Genomic DNA, 22,953 nt, shown 5'->3' on the forward strand with positions numbered 1-22,953 from the left:
GTGTGTGTGTGTGTGTGTGTGTGTGTGTGTGAATAAGAATGGTTTTTAATAACAGTTACTACACTGAAGTTTATTCTGCAGCAGGTTAGGCGGAGGCCAGATGAACATTAGAAAAAACATTCTTAAATAAATAGTTGCTAAACCTGCAGACTGAAACTTTAAATTACTAGATTCCCTACTCATTTTGATCTATCAGTGAGGTTGTTCTCTTTCTACCTCCCTCCCTCCCTCCCCATTTTTCGGGAACATAAAGACATAGCATATGGTCAGGAACTTATAAGAATTAAGTCCTTTTCCTCTCTCCTGTCTTTCACTCTCCGGCTCTTCTCTGATTACTTCCAGCTCAGTTGTCAGTGAAAACAGAACAATAAAGTAAGGTGGCACCAAAGGAACAAAATCTGTGCTGTGCAGTTTACTATGTAGACATACAATATGGGCACAGTGCAAAAGATCTTGGATAAGTTCAAATAAATTCTGCCTGTCACAGCATTTATCTTTGAATGTTTATTCTGCTGTCCAACTTATCGTATGTTTTTTATTTACTTTTCTGCCTCAGAAACGCAAATGTCCCTCAGATTTTAATTTTGAATTTGAAATGGATTTTGCTTTGTTGCTTCTTCTGTAGAAAAATGATGTAATTTTTCTTTTTGTTGAAATAGAATTATACTGTAAGGTCCCACATTCAGTTGCATGCATTCTCTCTCTCTCTCTCTCTCTCTCTCACACACACACACACACACACACACACACACACACACACACACACACTTACTTTTGTTTATTATTGCTGCTTTTCATAAATCACTTAGGTTGTATTCTTTACAGATTATGAAGTCGGCAAAACCTCTCAGTTGAATTACACATTTTATCAAGTGGGAGAACATGTTCATAAGCACTGGAGCTATAGCAAGCTTCTGAGGTATCTTACTGCCATACATGTCATTAAATAACATAAGTTGCTTAAAGTCCATCCTTTTGTGGAAGCTAAATGACTATATCAGGTCTTTATTTTATCTCTCGAAGTCTTTCCTCTGGTTTTATTGATCACTGGCAAAACAATCATAAATATTAGAGTAGGAAAAGACCTAGAATATTAAGTCATTTTGTTCGCATTCTTGACAATATATGATGGTTCCCTTTGTTACATTTTCTAGTGTTTTGTCTTGTCGAATTTTACATTTCCCAAATTATGTGCCTTCCACCTCTTCCAATAGATCTCACTGTCAGGGAGCTTTTCCGGATATTCAGCCTAGATTTCCGCTTTCTTAATTTCCTTCCGTTCCTTCTAGTTACTGTGTATGTCCTCTCGTAATACAGTAATTAATTTCTCTCACTCTGCATTTATACCCTTCAGATGTTTGAAGATTGTTGTGTGCCCACTTAGTCATCATTGAACCAAGCTACACGTACTACATACCAAGCTATTTTAATCTTTCCTCATGCAGTAAATCAGTCTCTCCTGCTTACCGATCTTTTTTGTTGCCCTCCTTTGAACTCTCTTCAGTTGTCCGAAGCTTTTTGACACTGAGGTGTCCAGAGCTGAATGCAGTATTTCAGGAGTGGGCTGACCAGAGAGGAACTATTATTTTTTTGCTCTGTGACTTGTTGCTCTGCATAAATAGCCCAAAGTTCATTGGCCTTTTTTGTTGCCACATCTCATTGTAAACTCATAACTAATTTGCTGCCAAGTACTTTCACCTTTACTCCTTTGCAGATTCCTTCCTCACTCAATATCTTTATTTCAGATTATTTCCGCCAGATCTGTTAGATTGAATTTTCCTAAGCCAACTCTCATTTTATGTGTTGCACGTATTTCTAACCACGCTAGGCCCCTTCATATTACCTCTAATCTTTGCAGAACTTTCCAGTTTATTATAATCAGTGTTGTTTGCTACCATTTCTGACTAATTAGTGAAGTTGTTAAGTAAGACTGATCTAATACTGACCCATGCAACACCTCATAAATGTCTTTCCCCAAGTCAGTCCTGATTATGTGGGTCCTACATAAATGCTGACTTTTAAAAACAACCCTCGTGCTGAAAAATGTTTAGCACATTCAGCTCATTCGTGCCTGAGTTCAGGACAGACATATGAAACAACAAATGGAAAACTTTGGCATGAATGGAATCCTGTCATTGCAATGGAAGAAATGTCCCTCCCCTGCGTGAGGATGGAATGATCCTTATGGAGAAAGTCCCATTTAAAGATACAAAACTGGGAAGAATTCTGTACAACTTGTATGCCCTTTTGAATAATTGACCAGTCCTCAAGGTGATTCAAATCAGATCGAGTGTCCAGCTGTTCCCCTGTCACCAGTCTCTACAGAGAGATGTATTCTTTAGAGTTCTTTAGAGGCTGTATTACCATACAGAATTTATTTTGCTAATAAGGGACATAAAAGGACCTGTGTCCAAAAATATGCTTGCTTCTGTACCTCTAGTATAGTAGGAACATATGCTTCTGGAGTTTGGACACATCAGAAGGCAGAAATGAGATGTCAGGCAAGGACATTGCTAGTTTGGTCCTGTAGCATCATGGGAAGCTGCCACCTGTCCCCACAGCAGGTGGTGAGTGAAAATGAATGTGTTGATTTCTGCTTGGGCTGCTAGCTACATGGTGGTTTCCATAGTGGTTATAGTATGGGCTACCATAATTGGTGTTCTGCTCATGAACAGTAGTGGAGGGCAAGTGTCTCCCATGTGGAGACTAATTGCCAATTTAAATATACTGGTGAGCATATTTGGTATGCCTCCAGTTGTGTGGTATGCTGCCTCTAAGGTGTTCAGCCCATTTCTCTTGGCAGAATAGCCATTTCTGCAATCATTTCCCTGTCAATTCATAAAAAGAACAGGAGTACTTGTGGCACCTTAGAGACTAACAAATGTATTTGAGCATAAGCTTTCATGGGCTACAGCCCACTTCATCAGATGCATAGAATGGAACATATAGTAAGAAGATATATATACATACAGAGAACATGAAAAAGTGGAAGTAGCCATACCAACTGTAAGAGGCTAATTAATTAAGATGAGCTATTATCAGCAGGAGAAAAAAAATGTTTGTAGTGATAATCAAGATGGCCCATTTTAGACAGTTGACAGGAAGGTGTGAGGATACTTAACATGGGGAAATAGGTTCAATATGTGTAATGACCCAGCCACTCCCAGTCCATCAACTAGATACCATTAACTTAGGTTTGAATAGCAACTAGGAGTGGCTGGGTCATTACACATATTGAATCTATTTCCCCATGTTAAGTATCCTCACACCTTCTTGTCAACTGTCTAAAACGGACTGTCTTGATTATCACTAGAAAAGTGTTTTTTCTTCTGCTGATAATTGCTCATCTTAATAAATTAGCCTCTTACAGTTGGTATGGCTACTTCCACTTTTTCATGTTCTCTGTATGTATATATATCTTCTTACTATATGTTCCATTCTGTGCATCTGATGAAGTGGTCTGTAGCCCATGAAAGCTTATGCTTAAATACATTTGTTAGTCTCTAAGGTGCCACAAGTACTCCTGTTCTTTTTGCGGATACAGACTAACACGGCTGCTACTCTGAAACCTGTCAATTCATAGTTTCCAAAGCCAGAAGGGACCACTGTGATCACCTAGTCTGACCTCCTGTATAGCACAGGCCATAGAACTCCCCCAAAATAATTCCTAGAGCAGATCTTTTAGAAAAACATCCAATCTTGATTTAAATATTGCCAGTGATGGAGAATCCACCACAACCCTTTGCAAACTGTTTCAATGGTCAGTTACCCTCACTGTTAAAAATGTACACCTTATTTCCAGTCTGAATTTGTGTCTAGCTTCAACTTCCAGCCATTGGATCATGTTCTATTTTTCTCAGCTAGACTGACGAGCTCATGGTAAAATATTTGCTCCCCATGTAGGCACTTGTAAACTGTGAACAAGTCACCCCTTTACCTACTCTTTTTTTAAGATAAATAGATTAATCTCTGTGAGACTGTCACTCTAAGGCATGTTTTCTACTCCTTTAATATTCTTGTGGCTCTTTTCTGAACCCTCTCCCATTTATCAACATCCTTCTTGAATTGTGCACACTACAACTGGACACAGTATTCCAGCAGTGGTTGCACCAGTGCCAAATACAGAGGTAAAATAAATCTCTCTACTACTCAAGATTCCTCTGTTTATGCATCCAAGGATCCAAGTAGCCCTTTTGGCCACAGCATCGCACTGGGAGCTCATGTTCTGCTGATCTCCTCCTCCACCCTCAAACCTTTTTCAGAGTACCTGCTTCTCAGGACAGAGTCCCCAGCCTGTAAGTATGGTCTACATTGCTAGATGTATACATTTACATTTGGCCATATTAAAATGCATGTTGTTTGCTTGCACCCATCTTACCAAGAGATTTGGACCCCCCTGGATCCCTCTTCATTATTTACCACTCCCCCAGTTTTTGTATCATCTGCAACCTTTATTTTATGTCTTCTTCCAGGCCATTAATAAAAATGTTAAATAGCATAGGGCCAAGAACAGACCCCTGTGTGACTCCACTAGAAAAATACCCACTCGATGATGATTCCCCATTTACTGTTACATTTTGAGACCTATCCGTTAACCAGTTTTTAATCTATTTAACATGTGCCATGTTAATATTCTAGTTTTGTAATCAAAATGTCATGTAATACCAAGTCAAATGCCTTACAGAAGTCTAAGTATATTACATCGACACTATTACCTTTATCAGCCAAACTTGTAATCTCATCCCAAAAAGATATCAAGTTAGTTTGACAGGATCCATTGTCCATAAACCCATGTTGATTGGCATTAATTATAGTACCCTCCTTTAATTCTTTATTAACTGAGTCCCGAATTAGCCATTCCATTATCTTTTCCCAGGATTGATGTCAGACTGACAAGCCTATAGTTACCCTACTTATATCATTTACCTATATAAAATGTTGGCACAACATTAGCTTTAGAAATTCCAAGGATGTTTTAATACTGGCAGCATGAGACCTCAGCATATGTCACATAGCTTGAAGTCCCCCATGAGTGCACTTTTCCTCCCCCTACACATTATAGATAGGTGCCTAAGGAGCTGGTCACCCTATTCCCTACTGTGATTTGGTGGTCTTTGGCAGATGCCAACTAATACCCAATCTTGTACTTTATCTGTTAGGACATTGATCCATAAGCATTTAAGATCCTTCCTTCAGAGTTGTCAGTGACTCGGAAACAGATGATCCCATTTCTTACATAGAGTGCCATTCTCCCCTTCCCCTTTTACCCATTCAATCCGACATAAATAGGTTATAACTATTGATTTTAATATTCCAGTCATGTGAATCATCCTGCCAGGTTTCAGTAATTCCCACTAGATTAAATTTATGCTCATAAATGAGCAATTCCGGTTCCTTTCATATGTTACTCAGGCTTCTAGCATTGGTGTATAGGCAATTGAAGAATTTCTTCTCTTCATATCCTTTAGTGCCTTGATTAATTTTGTTGCCAGCATGTTGTTGTGCTAAGTGTTTTCTCATGTCTTCCCTCTTTCTACCCTTCCCTTTTGTTATTTAACATCCTCCTGCCTACTATAGTCAGCCTGTCCCCAAGGAGATGGTTCCCCTCCTAATACAATGTAGGCCATTCAAATTATACAGCCTGCTCTCCTCATAGAAGGTTGACCAATATTCCACAAAGCCAAAAAGCTCAACTCTACACTACTCACCATCAGTTCACTTCCAGAATCTTCTGCCTTGTGTCTTCTTTTGCCCGTGGGGCAGGAAGAATCTCTGAGAAGATTTCTTGGACATTCTTCATCATACTTCCAAGATCACTGAAACAATCTATTTTCTGAGAGATCTTGGCATGCAGTGCCATTAGTGCTGATATGAACCATCACTAAAGGACCCTTGTTCTTCCACTTCAAAAGCCTATCCAGTCTTAGAGTGGCTTGGCTCTGGGAAGACAGTACACCATCCTGTTTCCAGTCTGTCCCTTGCAGAATGTTCTTCTGATTCTTCTGAGTATTGAATCCCCAACAAGGACTGTCTGTCTTCGTTGGAGGGTTGGAGATCTCTTCATTGGCAAGCTTCATTTTTCTTACAGGTTGGACTGAGTTGCCATTGACATGTGTCCCATTTATTTCTCCATTCCCTCAGACCAGCTGGATCTTGAGAGCTGGATCCTGGACTTGGTATGGATTGGAAATTTCAAGCTGTGTGGAATTTCTCCTGATCCTTTTCTCTCTGGTGGGCACAGCCTGCCCATCCTCATCTTTTTCCACCCAAGCAAAATGTCAGCTTCACCTCTTCCCTTTCGGAATTATGAACTGCCAAGCCTACTCTGACTTCCTTTCTCTCTCTCTCTCTCTGACTCTTTGATGGCTACCTCCTTTCTTCCTTGTAGCTGGGATACAGATGTTTCCCAAACCTGGCTGTCCAGAAACTCCTCAGCTTCTCTGATTCTCCCTAGCATCTCTATTTACTCCTCCAATCCAAGAATCTTTTCTTCCAGCACAGCCACCACCTTGCCCTTCATGCACAGCAAGTTCCTTCTAGCTCCAGGCAGGAAAGAAGATATGGCACATCTGTTTCAGGTCGCCACCACTGTTCCAGCTCTGGCCATCTTGAAATTGCACATAAAGCTGAACCTGGAAGGAAAGCCTCTCACACTCCTTGACCAGTCTCCCTCTCCAAGCTCTCGTGTTAACTCCCTTCATTTGCAGCTCTTGAGTTCACCTAGCAAGTTATTCTTCTTCGAGTGATTGCTCATGTGTATTCCACAATAGGTGTGTGTGCTCGCCGCGTGCACCAGTGCCGGAAGTTTTTCCCCTAGCAGTACCCATAGGGGAGCGCCCTTAGCGCCCTCCTGGAGTGGCGCCTCTATGACGTGGTATAAGGGGCGCTCCGCACTCCCCCCACCCTCAGTTCCTTCTTGCCACCAGAGAAGATGCTTCGGAACTGCTCTGCTCCAGTTTGTCTGCAGCTTTCCTCTAGAACTCTTCTTCGTTCATCGTAGTAGTACCTGTAGTTGAAGTAGGTAGTTTAGTTTAGTTTAGTGTGCCCGGGTCAGGACATGCCCCGGGCTTTAAGCTGTGCGACACTTGCAGGCGGCCGATGCCAGTGAGTGATCTGCCAAGCCTACTCTGACTTCCTCTCTCTCTTTACGCTGATCTCTCTTTACGCTGTCTGGGGGAAACCCATCTCAGTGATCACTGCAAGATTTGCAGGTCTTTCAAGCCTGAGACCAAAAAAGAAAGGGACATTCGGCTCCGGGCTATCCTGATGGAGTTGGCGTTGACGCTGACTCCAGTGCGCTGCTCCAAGTCGGCACTGGGTACTGCAGTGTCGGTGAGCGGCGACTCCTCGGTGCCATCTACCAGTCGGCACCACTCCCCATCCACGGGGCATGCCAATAAGGCTAAGAAGAGGCCTTCTTTGCCACGGCACCGGAGCAAGACCGGGGGAGAGGCTAGACCCATGTTGTGCAGTCCTCGGTCCCCATCGCCCTCCAGACCTCTGACTCAGGTTGAGCAGAGTAGCCCAGCCCATTCGGAACAGTCTGCCCCCAGATGTCCGGATGCCCTCCACGCTGGATGCCCTGCAACCAGCCCAGGACGTTATGTCAAGCCACCAATGGGATCTCCGCAGTCGCCCCCTGCTCGGTACCGTTCGCGATCGAGAGAATGTTCCCGACGCCGTTTGCCACTCAGCGACTGCCCTGTGCGTAGTCCACTCCGGTCACCGTTGACCCCCACCAGGTTGTCTGGCTGGGTTCCAACTGACGGGCTCCTGGCACCGCTCTGCCTCAAGGAGCGGGCTCCGTCGAGACAGAGACAGATGGCACTGAAGGTCCTCCTCTCCGAGGGGCTACTGTAGCCAGTTGCGACACGGATGTCGATGCCATTCCTGTTCGTCGTCTCGCTCCAGGACCCCGCCACAACACCGCTCCCACAATCCCGGGCGTCGATCGCCAGCAGCTCGCCGTCGCAGATCCGCCCGCTGGAGCCAATCGCGGAGCAGCTGCTACCGGTGGTACCGTTCCTCCATGTCGGGATCACGGTCTCCTGGTCGGCACCGTTCCCGCCACCGCTCCTCCTGGTCCAGGGACAGTGACAGGTCATATGCCAGTCCGGGCTCCCTTCGTAGCTGTTGATCAATGGGACAGGCCAGTCAGGCTGAACAGCCTGCTCTGCCGGTGCCACTGCAGTGGCATCAGGCTCCATGGCCAGCACCGTGGTACCAATGGGCCCGTGGCCACCGATGCAGCCCCCAGTGGGGGCTCGCTCAGTGGCCGGAGCCTCGGAATGGCCATTGGCCACTCTTTCCCAGCCTCCTGGGAAGGAGTTGATAGGACGTGCATCTTCAGTTCCATGCCCGGAAGTCGACCAAGTTGTGGGACACCCGGTACCGGTGGGTTCGCAGAGTACCGCTCCTGCCTCCTCACCCTCCCTTGATTAGGCGATTAAAGCCCCTCCTCCCTCTGTCCCGCAGGAGGACTCTAAAGCCCACCAGGAACTATTGAAAAGGGTGGCATTAAGCCTCAACCTTCAGGCCGAGGAAGTGGAGGAACCCTCGGACTCCCTCTTCAACGTCCTGTCGGCCTTGGTACTGGACAGGGTGGCTCTCCCACTCCACGAAGGGGTGGCAAAAATTTCAAACGCCTTGTGGCAAACCCCAGCTTCCTTGCCCCCCATCTCGAAGAGGGCTGAACCGGAAGTACTTTGTGCCTGCCAAGGGGCATGAATACTGTACACCCACCCTGCCCCTAACTCTCTGGTGATCGAGTCGGTCAACCGCAGGGAGTGGCAGAGCCAACCAGCCCCTACTCCAAAAAATAAAGACTCAAGGAGGCTGGCCTTATTTGGGAGAAAGGTTTATTCGTCTTTGAGTTTCCAGTTAAGGGTGGCGAACTCTCAGGCTCTCCTGGGTCGGTATGAGTTCAATTTGTGGGGCTCTCTACCCAAATTCGAGGACTCCCTCCAGGAGCGTGACAGGAAGGAGTTCAAAGCTCTGGTGGAGGAGGGTACAGCGGCTGCCAGGGCAACCCTGCAGGCAACATCGGATGCGGCAGATACGGCTGCACGGTCCATGACCTACACAGTGTCCATGAAAAGGGCGTCGTGGCTCCTGCTGTCTGGGCTGTCCAGTGAAGCACAGAACTCCTTGCAGGATCTCCCGTTTGAGGGCAATACTCTGTTTGCGAAACAGACAGATGTGAAGCTGCATGGCCTGAAAGATTCCCACACTGTGCTTAAGACACTTGGCCTCTATGTTCCGGCTCCGGCTAGACCTAAGTTTAAGCCGCAGCAGGCTCCCACCCAGGCCACCCACTCTAAATACGAGCCCCCTTATAAAAAGTCACGGGACTATAAGAAACGCCTGCAGAGGCAGTCCCGGTCTGCCCCCTAGCCTGGGTCCTCCAAGGGTAAACAGGCAGGGAAATGTCAGTTTTGACAGGACGCCTGGGGGCAACCTACCAGTTCACATCAGGGATCCACCCGCAATAAAGCTTCCCTTCTCCAACCAGTTGTGTGCTTTTCTCCCGGTGTGGTTGCAGCTGACCTCAGACCGATGGGTCCCCAACACCATCTCCTGGGGCTACACCCTCTACCCCGCCCAACCACCCTCCGCCCCCGTCACTCCTGGGGGACCCCTCTCACGAGGCCCTGCTTGAGCAGGAGGTGGGGCGGCTCCTTGGCTTAGGAGTGGTGGAAGTGGTGCCAGCGGAGTTCAAACTCAAAGGGTACTACGCCCGCTATTTCCTTATCCCGAAGGCCAAAGGGGGGCTCAGGCCCATCCTGGATCTGCGAGGCCTGAACCAGTAAATCTCAAGCTTCGCATGGTCTCTCTGGCCTCCATCATCCCCTCCCTGGATCCCAGGGACTGGTACGCCGCCCTCGATCTGCAGGACGCGTACTTCCACATTCATATATTCGAGGGGCACAGGCGCTTCCTCCATTTCATGGTTGGGCAGGAGCACTACCAATTTACGGTCCTCCCATTTGGCCTGTCCACTGCTCCCAGGGTATTCACAAAGTGCATGTCTGTGTGGCGGCCTACCTCAGAAGTCCTGGGGTCCAGATCTTCCCGTATCTGGATGACTGGCTGGTCAAGGGCAGCTCCCGGTTGCAGGTGCAGGATCATGTGGCACTCCTCCTGTCCACGTGCACCATCCTGGGCCTGTTGGTGAACAACACCAAGTCCACGTTAGTCCCGGTACAGCGCATAGAGTTTATTGGGGCAGTCCTGGACGCGATGTCGGCCAGGGCCTCCCTCCCACCAGACAGATTCAAGACCCTGAAAGGACTCATCGACACAGTCACAAAGTTTCCCGTGACGACAGCCAGAGCGTGTCTCCAGCTCCTGGGTCACATGTTAGCATGCACATATGTGGTTTGCCACGCCAGACTCAGGATGAGGCCCCTCCAGCTCTGGTTGGCCTCGGTGTTCTCCCAGGCTAGAGACAGGATGGACAAGGTCCTCACTGTGCCCAAGCCGGTGATCACCTCCCTACAATGATGGTCCTCCCCTGGGAACATGGTCTGCGGGGTCCCGTTCAGGGACAGGCCCCCGTCGGTGGAGCTGGTGTCTGACGCTTCGGACCTGGTGTGGGGAACCCATGTGGGCGACGTTCAGACCCAAGGTCTGTGGTCTGCCCAGGACCTTACCCTGCATATAAATGTCAAGGAACTCAGGGCGGTCCGGCTGGCGTGTGTGGCCTTCTGCTCGCACCTGGAGGTCAAAGTGGTCATGGTTCTCATAGACAACACGGCCTCGATGTTTTACATCAGCAGGCAAGGCGGGGCCCATTCCTCTGTCCCCGGTTCTGCTCTGGGGGAGGCTGGGAGTGGGCACTATCTCTGATGCCTTCCTCCTATCCTGGCCAGCTTCTCTATGCCTTCCCCCGGTTCCCGCTGATCAGCAAGGTCCTGGAAAAGATAAAGACGGACAGGGCCCGGGTCCTCCTGATTGCCCCCCCGGTGTGGCCCGGGCAACATTGGTACGGGACCCTCACGAGCCTGGCGGTCACCCCGCCATGGCCGTTGCCATCCCGCCCAGACCTGCTGTCCCAGGACCAGGGCCACCTCCTCCACCCCAGCCTAGTGGCACTCTACCTCACAGCGTGTCTGCTCAATGGTTAGGCCGGGAGGAAAGGACGTGCTTGGAAGAGGTTCAGCACGTCCTCTTGGAAAGCAGGCGCCGAGCCTACTTGGCAAAGTGGCCTCATTTTTTCCCGATGGGGGGCTGAGCGGGGCGTTTCCTTCGTGGTTGCCCCGATCTAGCTCATTTTAGACTATCTCCTTCACCTTAGAGCCCAAGGCCTGGCACCCTTGTCCATATCAGCCTTCCACCCGCCGGTGCAGGGGCACACGGTATTCTCCCATGCTATGACTGGCCGATTCCTTAAGGGATTGGATCGTCTTTTCCTGTGTTAGGCCCCCAGTCCTGCAGTGGGACCTGAACTTGGTGCTGGCTCGGTTGACGGGTCCCCCCATTGAGCCGTAAGCTACATGCTCCTGGTCGCACCTCTCATGGAAGGTGGCCTTCCTGGTGGTGATTACGTCTGCTAGACTGGTCTTGGAACTCAGGCCCTGACCTCTGAGCCCCCGTACACGGTGTTTCATAAGGATAAGGTCCATCTCCACCCACATCCTTCGTTCCTCCCAAAGGTGGTCTCCGCCTACCACATGTCAGGACATTTTCCTGCCGGTCCTCTGCCCCAAGCCCCATGCGTCCAGTGAGGAGTGTTGCCTCCACACGCTGGATGTGAGACGAGCTCTGGCTTTTTACCTGGAGTGGACTAAGCCGTTCAGGAAGTCCTCGCAGCTGTTCATTGCCTCAGCCGAATGCATGAGGGGTCGGCCGATCTCCACTCAGTGGCTCTCCAACTGGATCACCTTGTGCATCCATACCTGTTATGACCTGGCGGGAGTCCCTCCGCCGTCAATTGTGAGGACAAACTCAACTAGGGCGCAAGCCTTGTCGGCTGCCTTTTTAGCCCATGTCCCCATTCAGGACATTTTTAGGGCTGCCACATGGTCTTCAGTTCACACATTCACCTCACATTATGCGATCGTCTCCCAGACCAGGGAAGACGCAGGGTTCAGCAGGGCTGTGCTCCGTCCTGAGAGTTTGTGAACTCTAACCCACCTCCAACAGATATAGCTTGGAATCAACTATTGTGGAATACATATGAGCAATGACTCGAAGAAGAAAAGAGTTACCTTTTTCATAACTGGTGTTCTTTGAGATGTGTTGCTCATGTCTGTTCCACATCTCGCCCTCCTTCCCCTCTGTCGGAGTTGTCTGGCAAGAAGGAACTAAGGCTGGGGGGAGCGCGCAGTGCCCCTTATACCGCACCATAGAGGCGCCACTGCAGGGGTCACTAGGGTGCTCCCCTACAGGTACTGCTAGGGGAAAAATTTCCGGCACCGGTGCATGTGGCGAGCATGCACACCTATTGTGGAATAGACATGAACAACACATCTCAAAGAACACCAGTTACGGAAAAGGTAACTGTCTTTTTTTTTTTTTATGTCAAGTCCCCCTGCTTAGCGAAGCTCATCTCTTCCTCTCCTCATCAGAGAGTGATTAGCCACTCAGAGATTTCAAACAGCAGGGATGATCAAAGCACCACGGGTCAGAGCCACACACCCCTTACGGAAGCTCCAACAAACTGACCTGTGTCAGCTGTTTACCCATGGCCCAGCTATGCAGCCCGTACACAGAGAACAAATGGTCAAACAATGCACAGACAGACCAAATGCATCACTTGCCATGGCACATGACCTCCAATCACAGAGTTCACAGCTGTGCCTCTCCTGTTAGCTGCCTCCAGCATTACCATCTAGAAGAATTGGAATGATCTGAATGTGATTATGCTGAAAAATAGATAGATTATTCTGAAGGTAGGCCACCTTCATTGATGAAGCAGCAAGGGCTTTTAATCAATTATTGTTAACTGGTTTGATAAGAGTTGTGGACTCCGTAATTAGGCTCACTGATAGTATGGAAAGAGAATCAGCAAGGATGTTCTAAATAATAGCAAGCTGGGTACAGATATTACACATTCACATGTGCTAGCAAATCAATGTGTGATGTATGTCAAAAGCCCATTTTGTGTGGTAGGTCAAAGTCTAACCCTGGTATAAATAGTCTGTAAAGTCAGGCTCTTCTGTTAGTAAAAAATCTGCATAGCTCCACTGAAGTTAATGGTGTTACACCAATTTACTGTACACCAGCTAAATTTCTGTCCCTCAGTAAGAATGTGGCTATAATTGGAAAACACAATGTGGTATTTAGTAAGTCTTTAATTTTCTTTTTCTTGGTGGCAGGCTGTCCAAAATGGTAGTTGCTGTCCCTTCTAAATTATCTCAACATCTTTATTAAATTCTCTTCCATAGAATATATGTTAGCTTGCAGATATTTTTCAAACTCATCATATTCGCTTACCAAATTCTTGAACCTTTGTACCAATAAAACAGTATAGGAAAGCCAAGTGGGAACAAATATTTCTTTCACTGTTCTCAGTGCACTGTCCTTGAGGCTCCTGATACCACATGCATTGTTCTTTTCTTGCTTCTCTTCTAACATTGTTGTAACTAGACCTTGTTGGAAAGTTCGTTGAGATCTATAGATGAAACAGTTACACAAGAGCTAAGAATTATTGTTCATAGAAATGTAGGGCTGGAAGGGACCTCAAAAGTCAATTCCTCTCTGCTGAGGCAGGATTAAGTATACTTTAGATCATCCCTTACAGGTGTTTTCTAACCTGTTCTTAAAAACCTCCAATGACAGGGATTCCACCACTTCCCCTAGATTACTTGTTCCAGTGCTTAATTATCCATATACACTTCTACCTCGATATAACGCGACCTGATATAACACGAATTCGGATATAACGTGGTACAGCAGTGCTCCGGGGGGGCGGGGCTGCGCACTCCAGTGGATCAAGGCATGTTCAATATAACACGGTTTCACCTATAACGCGGTAAGATTTTTTGGCTCCTGAGGACAGCGTTATATCGAGGTAGAGGTGTAGTTAGAAAGTTTTTCCTAATATTTAACCTAAATATTCCTTGCTGCAAACTAAGGCAATTACTTCTTGTCCTACCCTCGGTGGACATAGAGAACAATTGTTCACTGTTCTGTTCATAACTTACTTATTAAGTCTGTTTTCCGGTCCCCCCTCAGTCTTTTGTTCTCTAGTCTAAACATGCTCAGTTCTTTCAATCTTTCCTCATAGGTCATGTTTTCTAAACCTCTTATCATTTTGGTTGCTGTCCTCTGGACTCTCTCCGATTTGTGTACCTCTTACCAGTCTAACAAAAATCTCATTTGGTGGTAATTTCTGAGAAAACATAGGATAAATTAGATTTTTGGTCCACCCAATTTCTGCCAGTTGTCGCAAGCAGAATTAATAGAACATAAGAAAGGCCATACTGGGTCAGACCAAAGGTCCATCTAGTCCAGTATCCAGTCTTCCGACAATAGCCAATGCCAGGTGCCCCAAAGGGAAAGAACAGAACAGGTAATCATTAAGTGATCGATCCCCTTTCGCCCATTCCCAGCTTCTGGCAAACAGAAGCTAGAGACACCATCCTGCCCATCCTGGCTAATAGCCATCAGTGGACCTATTTTCCATGAATTTATATAGTTTCTTTATGAACCCTGCTATAGTCCTGGCCCCCACAACATCCTCCGGCAAGGAGCCCCACTGGCCAACTGCGTGCTGTGCGAAAAAATACCACCTCCTGCTGCCCACTAATTTCATTTGGTAACCCCTAGTTCCCGTGGCATGAGAAGGAGCAAACAACATCCCCACATCCACCTTCTCCACATCAGCTATGACTCTAATGACCCCAATCATACCCCCCCAGTCGTCTCCCTTCCAAGTCCCAGTCCCACTAATCTCTCCTTATATGGAAGCTGTTCCATACCCCCAATCACCTTTGTTGCCCCTCTCCGAAACCCCTCCAATTCCAACATATCTTTCTGGAGATGGGGCTACAAAGGAAAATAGGAAGTAATGAAGTGCTGGCTTAATTTAGGAGAGATGTAAATTTTACATACACAGGGTTAAGCAACTCCTGTTCTCAGTAGTTTCCTTCTGTGAATATTTCCTTTTCTTCCAGAATCCTTTCCTAAACATAATCCTACTAGGAACAAAACAGTACATAGATGTGTAATCTCTGGAGAATGTCTGGTACTCTGTTTTTGCTGATTCTTTTTAGTACCACAACAATGGGTTGCCTTAATGATTTTTATTTTCAGTGCCTTTGGCTAAACATTTTCCTTACAGGACTCAATTAGGCTACCACTGACAGATTCTTCCTTTAGCTCAGTATTTAGCAATGCCACCTCTGTTGAATACTAATGTGATCTGTGCAATTCCTTACCAGCATGCATTACTCAAAAATCAGAATACTCCTCCATTTACTTTTTACTCGCAGGAGGCCTAATCCTTTAGATACTGCTGGACAAGGGGCCCAATCCAATACCCAGTGAGAGGATTTCCACTGACATCAGTGGGTAGTGGATTATTACCATGAACAGTCCCTTTTGAAATAATGAAATCAGTGGGTCTACATGTAGTTAGTGTCTGAAGGACCAATTGCTTGGTTAACCTTCTGTGTTCTGTAAAGTCCTATTGGACTTTTGCAAATTGTGTGTCTGATTTTTGGAGCCCTCAGCCTTTCTAAAATTTCTGGAAATAATCCTTTGTGTCTGAAATTTCTCATGTGCAATCTCTGATCATAATAGTTTAAAAAGAAATTAAGCCTAATGGATAAGCAATAAGTTAAATGAAGTTAGGTGTTTACATCTTGGTATAGGACTGGATAAATGGAAACAAAAGTTGTTAAAATAAATAAATGAAGATTGATACAGTATTGATACAGTTTCTCTTATACAGTACTTTTCTTTTTACTATCCTTTCTCTATTTTCTGTACTTTTTATGTTATTTCTTTAATTTTGAATATAAATAAAAAATAGAAAATGAATGTATGTTACAAAACACTCGGTTAGTGTTCTAACTAATCCTAAATTACAGGTAATTTGTATATATTTTCCACAGCAATCCTAACTCTTTGAGCCTCCCTGTGGATCAGAACACTGGGTAACATGATGAACTCTGTGACAAATAATGCAGTATAATCTAATGCAAAGGAACTGCATTCTATACAGTGTCTGATACCCCAAAGGGAGTGTTCCTTGAACACCAAAAAAACCTTATTTACATACATCAACGGTTCAAAATTTAAAAAACAACCCCCCGGCCCCAAAACCCCTCATGTAATAGAATCATTTTTTCACCTTCCTGCTTTTCATTCAGTCCTTAATCATCTGTCTTTCAGATAATGTGCTGAAATTGCATTTACTTGATTAAGCATCATAGAAATGATGTCCCATCCAGCCCTACATTTCTGTGATTCTATGATTCTTAATAACAGAAATCAAATATCTGAACATTATCTGAAAGACAGATTATTAAAAACATATTCTACTGGAGCTTTCTTTTTATTAAGTACAAAATTAGTTGAATATTCAACGTAATTCTTACTGCCATTGCAAATTGTGCAATCTGAATGAAAAATAAATTCACATATGTGCATATGTATACAAAAACTGCGATGACTTATATCAGCCTTAGGGTTAAGATTCTAATTGCACAAAGGTCAGGAAATTCAAAGTTATGATTCCCACAGTGACTATATGTTGGTCCCTTTTGTATATATGTAGTGTTCTCTATTACAGTATATGGGGATAACTTTATTGTCTTCATGCATATATAAACTGATTTCATATAGACTTAACTATACTGACTTCATGCATATATAAATATATTATCACCATATAGTGTGTGTATATGTATCTATAAATAAAAAAACATAGTACAAATATGGTAATTCTGATCATCACTTTGAATTTTCTGATTTTATATGAATAAAAAGTTAATCTTCATCCATATAAGTTTTTGAGGTTTATTTTTAAAAGCGAAAAAGAAAATATGCAAGTGCTAATGTGTTTGAATGGCTGTCTGTCAACAGCATCCGTTGTGGTGTTTCCTAAATGTTGAATGTATTTACTGCTTTGGCTGTGTCTGTGTACACGTGCATGTGTTACAGTGTAATGTGTGTGTATGAATATTTACGTGCAAAAATGTCATTAGCCTGCAGCTAAGGCTGAAATAATCTATCACCTAAGACTGTCAGAGAATGTTACAGTTTAAAAAAAAACAAAAACAAACGTTATAAATTGTGGAAATTCCAAGTTAAGTTTTCTCTTTAAAATTAAAAAACCATCTGTCGCATGGAAATATATAGTTAATGTCTCCCCAACAAACTTCACTCAGTTCAGCAGAATCATAGAATATCAGGGTTGGAAGGGACCTCAGGAGGTCATCTAGTCCAACCCCCTGCTCAAAGCAGGACCAATTCCCAACTAAATCATCCCAGCCAGGGCTTTGTCAAGCCTGACCTTAAAAATCTCTAAGGAAGGAGATTCCACCACCTCCCTAGGTAACCCACTTGAATTGCTTTCCCTTTCTCATTAGTGAACATGAATTAAATCAAGTTTGAACTTAGCTTCGTTACTTCGAGTGCTTTAGCTTGCATCCCCACTGCAAAGTGGGCAGGTTATCAGCATGAGTGAAAGCTTCACTTGGGGTTTAGCATAGCCTCAAACGAGCCAGTTAGCCCAACTTAAAAGCACCACTAAACTTGTGTGTATGGGAGGGAGGTGAAGGGCAACACCCGAGTAAACTCTGCAGTGAAGAGAGACCCCGAATTAGGGTGACCAGACAGCAAATGTGAAAAGTCAGGACGGGGTGGGGGGTAATAGGAGCCTATATAAGAAAAAGACCCAAAAATCGGGACTGTCCCTACAAAATCGGGACATCTGGTCACCCTACTCTGAATCTCTCTGTGCATCAGCTCTCAACAATAAAATGGGATAACAATACTTCCCCACCCTGTCCGTCTTGTCTGTTTAGGCCTTGATCCTGCATTGTAGGACCCTGTTGCACCCATGTGGATCACAGTGTAGGACTGGGGCCCTAGATTGTAAACTGTTTGGGATAGGGACTGTGTTAACTATGTTTGTACAGTGCCTAAGTATAATGGGGCCATGATCTCACATGGGGGGCCTGTAGGGTGCCATTTTAATAACAGTCATTAATAAGGTTCTAGTTTCAGCTATTTTTAATTAATGTAAGTGCAAACATTTCCATCAGAACATTTGTGGAACCTGTTTCGGGGGGTTCCCTGCTTGTGTTGCTCAAAAATGGCTGAATCACATTTGCTTAAAAAAAGGGTGGGAGGCTTAAACTAAACGTGGAAAATTTCAACCTAAAATAATTTGTTTCATATAGTTATTAGTAATGGAAAAAGTGAGGGGAAGGGAATTGGAATAGAAACTGGAATTCAACATTGGGATCAGTTTGGCCCTGATATATGCTGACGCTTACAATAACAACAACTATAAACAAACAAAAACATATCTAAACATTTCCCCCCCCCCCCCCGGTAAAATATTTGGCATCTACTGTAATCAGGAGGTGTAGTATGCTGTAAAGGTTTTCTTGGCACAGTTTTGAGATGATATGTATAATATTGCCAAACTCAAACATTCAAAATTCATGAGTCAGGCTTGCAGAAATAATAAAATTAGCTTAAAAGTCATGAGATTAAAAAAAAATTAAAAGGCTCTTGGCCTTTCATGTTTTCAAGCTTTCTTCTGTAATTGTCAGGGCTAGAAAACTGATTTTTTTTTTAATGAAAGCTGAGATTCTCATGTAATCATGACTCCAGGAACTAGGGATTTATAAAATGAACCAAAAGGGGGTCATGACAAAATGTCAAAAGAGGGCAACACTGCATGCATAGCTCACTTATGGATTCCCCACTTACGAGTATTGGAGTCATCCCAAACTCATGCCACTGATATCTTGTGTGTTACACCACATTGCACCATCATGTATTCTCGTATGTGTAACCTAATAAAATATTCATACACAAACACGTACAGGGAAAATAGCTTTATTTTTAAAACAAGTTAAGATTACTATGTTTGGGGGGGGGAGGGAAAGGGGGGGATTTATTTGCCTAAATTGTCATTAAAGTAATAACTAAAATTGTAAAATAATAAGAATAATAAAAACACAACGAAAAGGGTTAGCTTTATTTGAGGAGCTTAGTCATTTTCTGTTACAGAGAATAACAAAATTACCTACTGTCCCATGATCTTGGCTCATTTTCCTTCTCTGCCAGGTGGTTGCTGGAATTTGACAAGTGATTGATTTGGTTTCAAAGGCTGCCTGAATTGCACAAAGTGTTTTTCATATTAGAAAAGACATGGCCATTTTTTCACAAGTTTCAAGATTTATTACCTTGCACAAAAGTGCTGCAAATTAGTTTGTTCGCTATTTATTTTCTCAGGATTGCAGTAATTGGTGTCATTAACTGAAGAACAAGTTTTACAAAGGGTTGGAGGGGGTAGCCTTTTAAATACTTACTCTTTTTATTTATTTATTTTTAAACAATGGTACAGGACTGGAAATTAGATGGGTAGACTGCTACTTCCCGTTTACACACCCTTCCTTTGAGATGGAGATCAACTTCCAAGGAGAATGGATGGAGGTGCTGGGCTGTGGGGTCATGGAGCAGCAACTAGTTAACTCAGGTACTGAAACTTCTCTGCTTCATTGACATCTCTATTAGCAAACATTTCCAGCACAATCAGTTTCACACTCTCCAACTCCCTTTTCCCTCAGTGTGCTGCGCACACACACATCTCTGTTAGCAGCAGCAGAAGCAGAAAGACTGTAGACAGAATGTATGCTGCATGCTGTGAGGGTACCAAGCTAGCCAGCTAGCTGGAGCCCAAAAACTGAAACCGTGTCTTTTTTTTTAGGGAATTTGGGGGGAGGGAGGACCCTTAATTTTAAAAGATAAACTAATTAATTGACAGACAAATTCTCCTGTCTTCAAATCAAGCTTAATTTATTCAAATAGTTATGATTAAAAAACGCTGTTAGCAAAACAGCACACACATAGGAGAAGACTGTGGCATCTTAGCTACCACTATGTGTTAATTGGGTAAATATTCTCCTTTTATATGTTGTTTATTTGTACTGATGATCATGTACTGTTTCAAGAGCAACAGCAACTAATCTAATTGAAATTACAGAGATATGGTTGGTTGCCTGACATGAGTTATCCTTTAAAGATTACAAAAAAGGAAAGAAAAAGATAATGGGATTACTTTTCAAGTATTTTCAAATTCACTATTTCATGGCCTTGATATTTGGAGGGGATGGGAACCTGCAGCTCCCCCGGAATAAACAGCAGTTGTCGTTTACTACATATCAATGGCCCTTTGGAATACTACTCATGTATTTTGTGCAAATGGGGAAGGCTGCTGCCTCCAGGTGTTCCTGTTATGGTATATTTAGTGTGTTTTGTTGCTGTAGGTTTTCTTAAGCTATTTCTGGCCTGGTCTGCACCTAAAACTTAGGTCAACCTAGCTACATCGCTCAGGGATATGAAAAATTTACAACCCTGAGAGACGTAGTTAAGCCAACCTAAGCCCGAGTGTGGACAGCGCTACCCCCTTTCAGAGAGGTGGCTTACAGTGATGGAAGAACCCCTTCTGTTGCTGCAGTAACTATCTATGCTACAGCAGTGCAAGCTGCAGTGCTGCAGCTGGGCCACGGTTGTGTTTCTGATGTAGACATACATCTGTCTTTAGTAGACTCTAAATTCCTCTTTTTAAATATTCTTTGAAGTAGGGATTTAACTTGGGTTTCTCACATCCCAGGAGAGTGCCCTGACCACTAGTATGGAGTCAGTCTGTCTCTGGCCCAGTGAACATTTAATTATTTATACAAAGTGGGACAGCTCCAATGGGAGACATTGAGAGGGCATCATCCCAGAATAGTTAATACCTAGGTGCTTAGGGCACCCACCTTGGATGTGGGAGACCCAGGTTCAAGTATTTTTGAAATCTTGAGTTTTTACGGGATGGGAAAACAGTTTCCCATCAGGTCGGTTGATGATGATGATGTACAGACCAAAAGAGTCCTGTTAATTTCAGCTCCATTCAGAGCAAAATGCATTGCAGGTGGGAAACAAAAAGGAAGGAATCAATGTTTGTCAAACAGAAAGAGACAAAGTTGTTGAGGAAAGAAGACGTATTTTGAGATTGCTCAGAGGATATTACAAATTGGAAAAAACAAGTAGGAACTGTGAAAAAGTTTAAAGCTTGAAAGTGTATTAACTTCTCTGGTGAGATGTGCTGGGAGGCTAGAAGCTTGTTTTTAATTTGAGGAGTCTTCTTATCTACTTGCGATTCAAGATGCAGTAGGCTTTCAATCCCCCACTTCCCCCAGCTTGTTCAGAATTCACTTTGCAAATAGAAGTGCCTAGGCTTAGCACTAGTATGAAACACATACCAGCCACTGAAACACTATAAAGCTCCTCTTACTGTCTTTTGTTGTTTAGTTAAAGATTAAATGTACAGGACTTTACAGTAAACTTAATACAGACAAAACCAAAATGTCCAAAATGTTGTTTATTTATTTATTTATAATGAAATGTGGCTTGTAATTACTGCATATGACTTGACGTAGCCTACACACGTAATAGTTGCTACTGTTCCATTCACACAGATTTCAGAATATCCCCAAAGTGCCAACTTAACATTTATTTTTGATGGTGCCTTGTCTATTATTATGACTCCAACTCATAGATTCTCAGAATTTGTTATGGTGACAAGCCTCCTGCAAGACAAAGTTAAAAATCCTTACTATTGCCCTGACACTATGACCAGAAGGGAAGTACTTCTCATGGCTATTAGAAATCAAAATTGTGTCTCCTAGTTCCTTCATCTTGATTGCTGGGAGGACTGGAACTTCCTTTCCAAAGTCTCCACCCCATAGTGCACAGAGGGCTGTTTTTATGGTTCCATCTCTTCCCTCTACATAAAGGCTTGGCAGGACTCAATTTAAATTGATAGATGATGTTAAACATTGATTTCAGCTGACACACTGAAATTGATGAAAAGCATATCCATCCGTACAAGTTAGTGCGAATGCAGCCTCCCGCTTGGGCCTGTAGAAATTGGGTATCACTGGCCCTGCAGCAGCAGCACAGTACACCCTCTGCAGCCCTGCACACAGGAGAGAGGGAGCGGGTATGTGACAATGGAGCTGCAGAGGGCTCTCTGCACAGCTGCAGGGCCAGTGACACTGGATTCCTGCAGGCGGAGGGTGTGGGGAAGGCTATGGTCCTGGCAGGGCAGAGTAGAGACCCCTGGCCAGGGCTGCAAGGTGGAGGATAAGCCCTCAGCCATAGGGGATAGAGCCATTCATCAGCAGAGTGGCCTCCTCCACGGTCGGGGGCTTGTCCTTCTCCTCCTTGCAGTCCCAGCCAGGGAGGTCTCTGCTCTGCCCTGCTAGGACTGTAGCCTGCCTTGCACCTGCAGCAATCCAGTGTCATTGGCTCCGCTGTCATAGTCCCGCACTCACTCACTAGCCACGAGTGCAGGGGCTGTCCCCAGGCAGGGACTGTTCAGCCGTGGGGTGGCCTTCCCCATGGCAGAGAGCTGATCTTTCTCCTTTCAGCCCTGGCCAAAGGCCTGTGCTCTGGTGGCCTGAACTGCAGCCTCCCCTGCATCCTGTGTCCGGGTATCTTGGGCCGCTCAGTAGCACAGGGATCCCCCTGCTGCTCCATTATCAGTGCCCTAATACTACCCCCATCCCTACTTCCCCCTTAATTTCCTGCAACTGTAAAAATAAAAACGGTTAAAAATTGGGAAAAAAATTGTGGAGAAAAAAAAAAGGCATTTTACCAAGCCTATCTATAGGGTATCATGCTTCTCCAGCACCTTTGAACAGTGCTTTGTTTATCACCCTGCCCATATGCAAGGGGAGAGGGGAGAGATATTCATCTTTTCCTGGGAAGTGAACA

At 44.7% G+C, this 22,953-nt stretch overlaps 1 protein-coding gene across 1 annotated transcript in view; it reads left to right on the forward strand.

Annotated features, from left to right (window-relative positions):
• LOC112118941 (phenylalanine--tRNA ligase, mitochondrial) overlaps positions 1-22,953 on the forward strand; it is a 377,335-nt gene that overhangs the window by 113,234 nt on the left and 241,148 nt on the right. The window contains exon 5 of the mRNA XM_026658826.1: positions 19,535-19,666. Within this exon, the coding sequence (XP_026514611.1) occupies positions 19,535-19,666 (132 nt within the window). The remainder of the gene's footprint in view (positions 1-19,534; positions 19,667-22,953) is intronic.

This window comes from Terrapene carolina, unplaced genomic scaffold, assembly GCF_002925995.2.
Source record: "Terrapene carolina triunguis isolate 2854851 unplaced genomic scaffold, T_m_triunguis-2.0 Scaffold55, whole genome shotgun sequence".
Classification (NCBI taxonomy): Eukaryota; Metazoa; Chordata; order Testudines; family Emydidae; genus Terrapene; species Terrapene triunguis.